We start from the raw sequence: 9539 nt of genomic DNA on the forward strand, positions 1-9539 counted from the left end.
GTATTTCATTAAAGGCCAAAAGGTAACTTGTACAATAGAGACGGTACTCTTCCAAAAGGTCATACACAATGATTCGAGGGTGATCAAACCAAGTACACTTGCCACTCGTATGGATGGCAAAGAAAGCTAACCTATGAGCTATAGAATTGACTTGGCGGCAGATGTGGGAAGCAGTAACTCCAAAGGTCAAATGAAGCAGAGACTTTGCATTTTCAATGATTGGCCCGACATGAGACAAATCCAAAGAAGGCACATTCAAAGTTGAGATGATCTAGAGAACCACCAACTCAAGCCTAGCACGGGTAGCCAACGCCTCCACCTGGACGGGAGAGAACACATCAGCAAATTTCCTTGTTGCACAATCACAGCACTACCAGCCTCAGAATTCTTGTTCCACGTCCCACCCACATTGATTTTGAGGTAATCCAGTGGGGGCCTAGACCATCGAGAAATGATCAGCTGGTGATTGGAAACAGATGGCTTGGACATAATCTTCAGATATTCCTGCCACCAATTGAAAGCACGACAAGCTACAACGTTGGGTATAGGATTCACGATTCCCCCTCCCCCAGAACTTAGAGTTCCTTGCAGTCCATATAGCCCACTCATCATCAGGATACCATCAAAATTCGCTTGATTCAAACTTTATGACATCCGTAACGCCCATTACACGACAGATTCATTATTCTGAGGCGACTGGCAGGCACCCATTGGGATGAAATTCATACAGCTCTTGCAAAAGGACACTCCAACAGAAGACGGCGCGTAGACTCATTCTCCGCCCTACACAGAATACGATGAGGGTCCACGGGAATATGTTTACGATTTGAATTTGCTGTTGTAGGGACGATATTAGATATTAGTCTCCAGGCCATCATTTTTACTTTAGGTGGAATGCAGGCCTTCCAAAGTTTATCCCAAAGACCACCAAATGGACAACTCGATGACGAAGAGGAAGCGGCGAGAGAGGGCGGAAGAATCCAGTTTCGAGCAATGTGATAAACACGTTTGACGGTGAAATGCCCATTCTTATCATAGTGCCAAACTAATTTATCCTCCACTGGACGCTTGCTCAAGGGAATAGATTGAACGAGGTCCAGTTCCTCATTCGAGAGAACCGAATTTAGGAGGTCCACATTCCAACTGAAATCATCCATAATAAAGTTGCGGACACCAGAGATATCCGTATCATCCGGCGTCCGCTGTATAAACCTGGAAAGTGGATGGGGGTTGGCAGCCACCTATCACCCCAAACACGCATGGACCTGCCGTCCCCAATCTGCCATCTTGACCCTCGTTAAAATGTACTGCAAGAACATCCTAATTAGCAGGGTAATTTAGCGCCTACACCATAATGGTAAACCTTACTATAGACATTCCAACATAATTTGGTCGGATTAAATATAACGTTTGAATAATTGTGTAACTTTAGAGTGGAACTTGGACGATTATTGTGTAATATTATCTTAGACCTTGTACCTTCATATCATGTTATGATTCAATTACGAATTTATGATGTTATGTAAGTTTATAACATTGCCTAGTCATAACTTACGTCTACGCAGTAATAAAATGTAATTTGTATAATAAACATTCATTTGGTGATTCAATCACGTTGAAGTATGAAAACCTACTTTGACAATGTAATAGAACGTCCACAATGTAACTACCAACCTTGTTATAGTAATAATCACGTCATTCCTTGTTATTAACTTGAACCTTATCATTATGTAACTTCAGGGAAGAAAGCTAAGAGGTTTAAGATCATTGTGTTCAAATTTCATAATTTTCCATGAAGTCAAATGTTCCAGTTTTGCAAGTTAATCTCGCGGAAATTAATTATCATAAGAATTGTGCTACTCTGGAGTAGACCTGGCATTCGTGTCGTGTTTCTCGTGTTCGTGTCGTTTTCGTGTCATACCCGATAGCTTAACGGGTCGTGTCGTGTAATACCCGTTAAAGTAAACGGGTAATATGACCCGACCCGAAATCAACCCGTTAATATTTTCAGGTAATATGACCCGACTCGTTACCCGTTAAGAAAAATATATTTTAAATCAATAAAAATGAAAATGAAAAACATAATTTGACCCAAATAAATGTAAAACATAATACTAAATTAGTATATACATACTAAATTTCGAAGTTGACCCCTTAATGAAAGTTGTAAAGCTTTTCATTATGAGTGATTACATTTTTCACACTTCTACAATAATTATTATTAATTTTATTAATTTTTCACTCGAATAAATAACATTGTTCATGAGATTTGGAGGGTTTTAAAAATCTAAACGACCATGTAACTTTGCTAATGGAACTCAAAGCTTACATGTTATTCCATTTACAAAATCCTCAATTTTCATAGATCATCATGACATAATATTTTGTGGTATATATCCACTTCTGTAAATATTTTAAATTGACGATCAAATTAGTTCATTGTATTCATATAGGATCAAGGAGTGTAGTTGTAAAAAATCATTAAAATTAGAGTTAAAATAACCGTTCAATCGTGATTTTTCGTTTATAACCGTCGAAACGTTTTGTCTCGTTACTTGATCTCTGAATGTTTGTTTTTTGCAATTTTTGGCATATGCGATCTCAAAGCATATATAAACATGTTTGACGGTTGGATCATTGAAATTAGTTTCATATGATGCGTATCCCATCAAAATGATACATTAACTAACACTTAGAGTTTATTTAACTTTCATTAAGTATAATATAAGATTTTGTGGTATCCACTAGTGTAAATATTTTAAATTGAAGATCAAATTCATTCATGGTATTCATTTAGGGTCAAGGAGTGTAGCTATAAAAAATCATCAAAATCGGAGTTAAAATAACCGTTAAATTTGTGATTTTTTTTTTATAACCGTCGAAAAGTTTTGTCTCATTACTTGATCTCTAAATGTTTTTTTCTTTCAATTATTGGTGTATGCAATCTCCAAGCATATATAAACAAGTTTGACGGTTGGATTGTTGAAATTAGTTTCGTAGGATGCGTATCCCATCAAAACGATAGATTCACTAACACTTGAGAGTTTATTTATACTTTTATCAAGTATAACATAAGACTTTGTGGTATCCACTAGTGTAAATATTTTAAATTGAAGATCGAATTCATTCATGGTATTGATATAGGGTCAAGGAGTGTGGCTGTAAAAAATCATCAAAATCAGAGTTAAAATAACCGTTAAATCGTAATTTTTCGTTTATAACCGTCGAAATGTTTTGTCTCATTACTTGATCTCTAAATGTTTGTTTTTTGCAATTTTTGGCGTATGCGATCTCGAAGCATATATAAACAAGTTTGACGGTTGGATCGTTGAAATTAGTTTCGTAGGTTGCGTATCCCATCAAAACGATAGATTCACTAACTTTATTTATACTTTCATCAAGTATAACATAAGATTTTGTGGTATCCACTAGTGTAAATATTTTAAATTGAAGATCGAATTCATTCATTGTATTCATATAGGGTCAAGGAGTGTAGCTGTAAAAAATCATCAAAATCAGAGTTAAAATAACCGTTAAATCGTGATTTTTCGTTTATAACCGTTGAAAAGTTTTGTCTCGTTACTTGATCTCTAAATGTTTGTTTTTTGCAATTTTTGGCGTATGCGATCGCGAAGCATATATAAACAAGTTTGACGGTTGGATTGTTGAAATTAGTTTTGTAGGATGCGTATCCCATCAAAACGATAGATTCACTAACACTTAAGAGTTTATTTATACTTTCATCAAGTATAACATAAGATTTTGTGGTATCCACTAGTGTAAATATTTTAAATTGAAGATCAAATTCATTCATTGTATTCATATAGGATCAAGGAGAGTAGCTGTAAAAAATCATCAAAATCGGAGTTAAAATAACCGTTAAATAGTGATTTTTCGTTTATAACCGTCAAAAAGTTTTGTCTCGTTACTTGATCTCTGAATGTTTATTTTTTGCAATTTTTGGTGTATGCGATCTCGAAGCATATATAAACAAGTTTAACGGTTAGATCGTTGAAATTAGTTTCGTAGGATGCGTATCCCATCAAAATGATAGATTCACTAACACTTGAGAGTTTATTTATACTTTTATCAAGTATAACATAAGATTTTGTGGTGTAAATATTTTAAATTGAAGATCGAATTCATTCATTGTATTCATATAAGGTCAAGGAGTATAGCTGTAAAAAATCATCAAAATTAGAGTTAAAACAACCGTTAAATCGTGATTTTTCATTTATAACCGTCGAAAAGTTTTGTCTCGTTACTTAATCTCTGAATGTTTTTTTTTTTCGCAAATTTTGGCGTATGCGATCTCGAAGCATATATAAACAAGTTCGACGGTTGGATCATTGAAATTAGTTTCATAGGATACGTATCCCATCAAAACGATACATTAACTAACACTTAGAGTTTCTTTGGGTTAAATATTAGGCGGGAAATGGATGGATATAGGCTGCAAAATTTCCCAAACATTAGGCGGGAAATGGATGAAACTCTTAAAATATTAGGCGGGAAATTAATTATTATAATTTGTTTATGTGTTTGGTATTTTTAAATTACTTGATATTTTTATTTTTAATGTGTTTTATGATTTTTAATCTCAATCTTTGCCTATAATATACTATAAAAATAAATAAATAAATAAAACTTAAATTTTAAAATTTATATAGAATAATAATTAATAAAAAAATATATACATATTCATTATATTTATTGCATTTTATAGTAAGTTTTTTTTAGTAGTGTAAAAAATTAAAATCATCAAAATAGCATTTTTCTTATCGTGTCGAAACAGGTTACCTGCGTGTCACTCTCGTGTAAACCTGTTAAGGACCCGTTATTAACGGGTTATTATCGTGTGACCCGATTAGTTATCGTGTTGACCCGAAACCCGTTATTTTTGTGTCGTTTACGTGTCGTGTTAACGGGTCGTGTAAGAAATTGCCAGGTCTACTCTGGAGAATCAAGATTTGAAGTCCTTTTTTATTTTTTTTCTAGCAATGTGCATTTATGCTTGGAAAGCTAAGACATAGAGCTATGTTTCCCGTATATTTTTAGAACTTTCAAAAGGTGGAATGACCTCAAAATTGGAGTACAAGTCATATGACATGTTCTCCAGGCCAAGAAGGATTCTTTTCTAGAGTCCGTGTCATCAATTGTTTAGGAATTTGTTTTTCTTGTATTTGAATATATTTACTACGATTGAATCGTGTGCTTGCAAGTTGTTTAAATTAATCTATTATTTAGGTTAGTTTAAACACACATCCGTTAAGGCCTTTCTTCTTCAGCTCAATGTCTTGAGTTCAAACTTTCTCTTATTCTTTAGTGTAGATTGTGTAGAATATCACATGTAAATAAAATAAAATATTTTTACGTAGGTGTCCTCAATGAAAGTTGTATGGAAACCACATTAGTAATTAAGCACGTCAATTTTCAAGACGTTACATTATTAAAAGAAAGACATCTAATTTCTAGCGAGTGTATGTAACAGTAAATCATTGTCTCAAACAACTTTGGAGAAATATTTTATTCATCTTAATTTTTTTTTAATAAGTGCATATTTTTGGACTTATTGACAACTAATTATTACCATGCGGAGACTAAAGAAAGTTGAAGCTCTACCATAAAATCAATTGGCAATATACGTTCATAACACAAATTGGATGATGTGAAGCACGTGTACCGTTGGACTCACATGTGTACCAACCTACTTTGATACCGTGATAAAAGTTAAGATTCCACCGTAAAATAAAAAATAATGCTAAGGAGACTATCTATTTAAACCATATTTTTTAAAGGGTAAATTACACTTTACCACCTCATGTTTGGGATTGATTTCAATTCCTTACAACATCTTTAAAACATTTCACTTTCATACCTCAAGTACTATTTTATTTCAATATAATACATATGTTACATTTTTTATCCATTGATCTGTTAAGTGCTAACGTGACGGCCACATTTGTGCCACGTGGCAAATTTTTTTTTTTATTCATTTAAAATATTATAATAATTTACACTAAAATAAAAAGAAAAACACACACACACACACTGAAACCCACCTCCCCACAACCCCTTCACCCCCGCAAACAAACCCAAAAACCTTCCCCCCCAACCTCTTCGGAGAAGACGCATCAGCAACAGTGGCAGTGGGTCCCTCTCTGCCACGATCTCCTCTCTACCGAGCCCTCCCTCTTTGCCGCGATATCCTCTCCACCAATCCTTCCAGCTCCCACCTCCTCCTCCTCGTCGGCGACTGCCAAGGCCGCATCACCCTCCTTGACCTCCGCTTGAAATCATGATCCTTTGGTTGCTGGGTTTTAAAGCTTGAAGCTTGCAGATGTGGGTTTTTTTATTTATCTGATTTGTGCTCAAATTTTGGGGTTATGGTTGTTAAATTTGTTCTTTCGAGGGTTCTGTGAACTGGGTAGCAAACGTTGGATTTTGCCTGGAAATTTTGAATTAGGGTTTTCTGACATTTGATTTAGGATTGTATTTTTGCAATGTAATGGTAGCGGGGGAGGTGGGGGTGGGGTGGGATGGGATGGGAGGTGAAGAGAGTGGAGGAGAGGGAGGTGGGTCGGGGTGGGGGCTGCGGGAAGGTGGGTTTCTATTTGTTTTTATTTTTTTAGGGTAAATTATTATAATATTTTAAATGAATAAATTTTTTTTCTTACAACATGGCACAAATTTGGCAACCACGTGGCACACATGTGGCCGTCACATCAACACTTAACGGATCAATGGATGAAAAATGTAACGGATGTATTATATTAAAATAAAATAGTACTTGAGGTATGAAAGTGAAATGTTTTAAAGATGTTGTAAGGAATTGAAATTGATCCCAAACCTGAGGTGGTAAAGTGTAATTTACCCTTTTTTAAACCATATGACTTAGTTGTTGATGATTAGATTACTACTTAAGTGTTGATTAACATGTTGATTTCCTAACATTATTCACTTATAGGCCCTTGTAAAGTTTCTCTTTTCATTAATGTGGATATCCTTTAACCTTTACATCCTAGAAATAAATTTTTGATTCTAAAGAAATTATAACTTATTGTAATGTGAAATAAGGATCGAATTTGTATGATCACATAAAAATTATTCCTTTATGCAGTATCAGGATAAAACTATTTGCACCATTTTTTCACTATTCAAGTTGTAATTCGCATCGATCAATATCGAAACAAATATAACCTCTCAAAGAAAATATTATTGAATTGGTGCAACTATTGGAAAAGGAAGAGGGAATGAGGGATTCCAATGATATGTGAGTCTTGTGAGATAAGAAGGTTCTTTGTTTCATTCATCTCGAAGTGCTAAAAATCCAAAACATGGCGCCTGCAAGGATTAGCAGCAGCAGCTATCGAGGACCACTGGAAATACGTTGATGAGTTGAGTCCCATCTCGATCTCTATCTTACCTCATCGTGACAATTATAAATTTTTTTTTTTCTTTGCCAAATCCCAATTCCCAAAGGAGCCTTTCTTCCTCACAATACATGTTTATCTCAGTTCAATATCCTGATCTGGTGCTTCGTCACTCGGACGGTGCAAATATATCCCCTCCATATCCATGACGTATATGCATGCACATATGTTATCGTCCCAATCTTACTTTTCTATCGCACCTCACCAAACTAACCATCATATAATTGCCAACTTGCCACCCCATGGACCACTAGTAATGTTATATATTAGGACGTTGATTATGTTTTTATATAAGACCAACATGTGTAATAATGCATGTGTAGGGCATGACGAATGGAGAGTTAAAAAATTGGAACTTTAATGAAAAATTCCTGGTACTATTTGTTTTAACAAAAAATCATATTTTTATATTAAAAAGTCAATTCTGGTACTATTCACTTTATCTTTTATTTTGTCTTTATCTTTAAAACTCAAAGTTTTCAAGTTATTTTCATTAGTTTTTCTTTAAAAAATCTACTCCTTTCACATTTTTTATACTATATTTGACATATCTCTAATAAAATAGGACCTAAATATATTGATAGACTTACTTCTATTGTGGTATAAATATAGTATAAAAATTATGCCATGTGTAGCATTACTCAACAAAGTTTTCCAACTTGTTCATCAGTGATCGGGCTTTCCAATTTTGAGCAAATTATGCGGAGAAATGTTGTTTTACCAAATAGATAGTCAACATTGGATATTGACTTTCGTCGTTAATAAAATTTAAATAAAAAAGCTGACAATATAAGTTTGCCAAAAGAATATTGAGTTATATAACTACGTGTTTTTAGACATGTAACCTCATATATTTTGATGCCGTTTTATAACTATTTTATTTTCAGTTTTTATTTTTTTTTAATATTGCAAGATTTATTTGGTAACTATTTTCAATTTAAAAAAAAATGAACTCAAAATAAAAAATTGAAAGCCTAATTATGAAAATTCAAGAAATTAGTTTTCACATTCTAATTTTCGATTTTCAAAAAAATTAAATGCAAAAGCTGAAAACTAAAAACAAAATAGTTATCAAATATATAGACCTTGAGGTCATTAGCTATACTCCTTGTATATAGTTTTACATATGGCTTTATGTGAATTTCACTTTCATAACCTATTAGTGCAACATGGTAATAATGTAAAGGAAAATTTTATTTGAATCCACCATACTTTCTTTCTACCCTTAGCTTACTCTCTACACTTATTATGTTTAATAAACTATCAACCTCTCTTTAAACTCAAATTAACTACCTAAACTACCCACACAAGTACCCAATTCAACATTCGATTTTTTTTTTATACCCACCCAAAAAATAAAAAAGCATGTATATCATTGAACTTTTAAAGTTATTAGGTTGACAATATATAATTGTCAGCAAAGATTCATCTCCCCAATGGTTTAAAAGAACAAAATCAGAAACTATGAGAAATTTCACGTCAAGAGTGAACAATTTTATTAAAATTAAAAAAAGAAGAAGAGAGAGCTAATTATAGCCTTGGGTATAAATTCATAATGATTCAAGATTTGTAAGCTAAGCTATCATTCTCTTCTTGCAGAGAAAACATTATGAACATATTATTGATAATAAAAGAAGATACAACAGTAAACCAGCTCTTTTCTTCCTTCAATTATGCAAAGTTAAAGATGGAAAAACATATTTTCCAAAAACATATGCACATAGGAAATCATTTAACACAAGTTTACCATCTTTGTAGGAAATCTCCCATTTACAAGGCTCTTCTGAGTTTTTTAAAACATGCATCTGTAGAAACAAAAAGGAATAAAAAAGAATTTTGGATTCCCAATTATTCGTCATATAATTGAATATTCAGAACTCTTTGTTTACAAGGATATATTCTATAGTAAAATAGTTTGGGTTAAGCAGTTCTACTGCTACCAAATTGTTCGAAATTATCGATTTTATTTACCATGCATTGATAAACAAATTATCGTAAAACAAAAAAAATCGTCTTTGCAACAAAAATCAAAACTTTTACTCAAGAAAACAAAAGACATCGTGGAAGATCGCATGGCTTCCTTACAAAAAAGCACGCGTGCTCTTC

At 33.3% G+C, this 9539-nt stretch overlaps 1 protein-coding gene across 1 annotated transcript; it reads right to left on the bottom strand.

The window, feature by feature from the left end:
* Positions 1 to 255: 255 nt before the first annotated feature.
* Positions 256 to 1286, bottom strand: LOC148694115 (uncharacterized). The gene is made up of 3 exons (XM_088700154.1): positions 1270 to 1286; positions 729 to 1143; positions 256 to 504 (listed from the first exon to the last, which is right to left on the bottom strand). The coding sequence occupies exons 1-3, from the start codon at positions 1284 to 1286 to the stop codon at positions 256 to 258; spliced, it is 681 nt and encodes a 226-aa protein (XP_088556280.1).
* Positions 1287 to 9539: the final 8253 nt, after the last annotated feature.

The sequence above is a fragment of the Pyrus communis genome, chromosome 9, assembly GCF_041283825.1.
Source record: "Pyrus communis isolate YQ-2024b chromosome 9, ASM4128382v1, whole genome shotgun sequence".
Lineage (NCBI taxonomy): Eukaryota > Viridiplantae > Streptophyta > Magnoliopsida > Rosales > Rosaceae > Pyrus > Pyrus communis.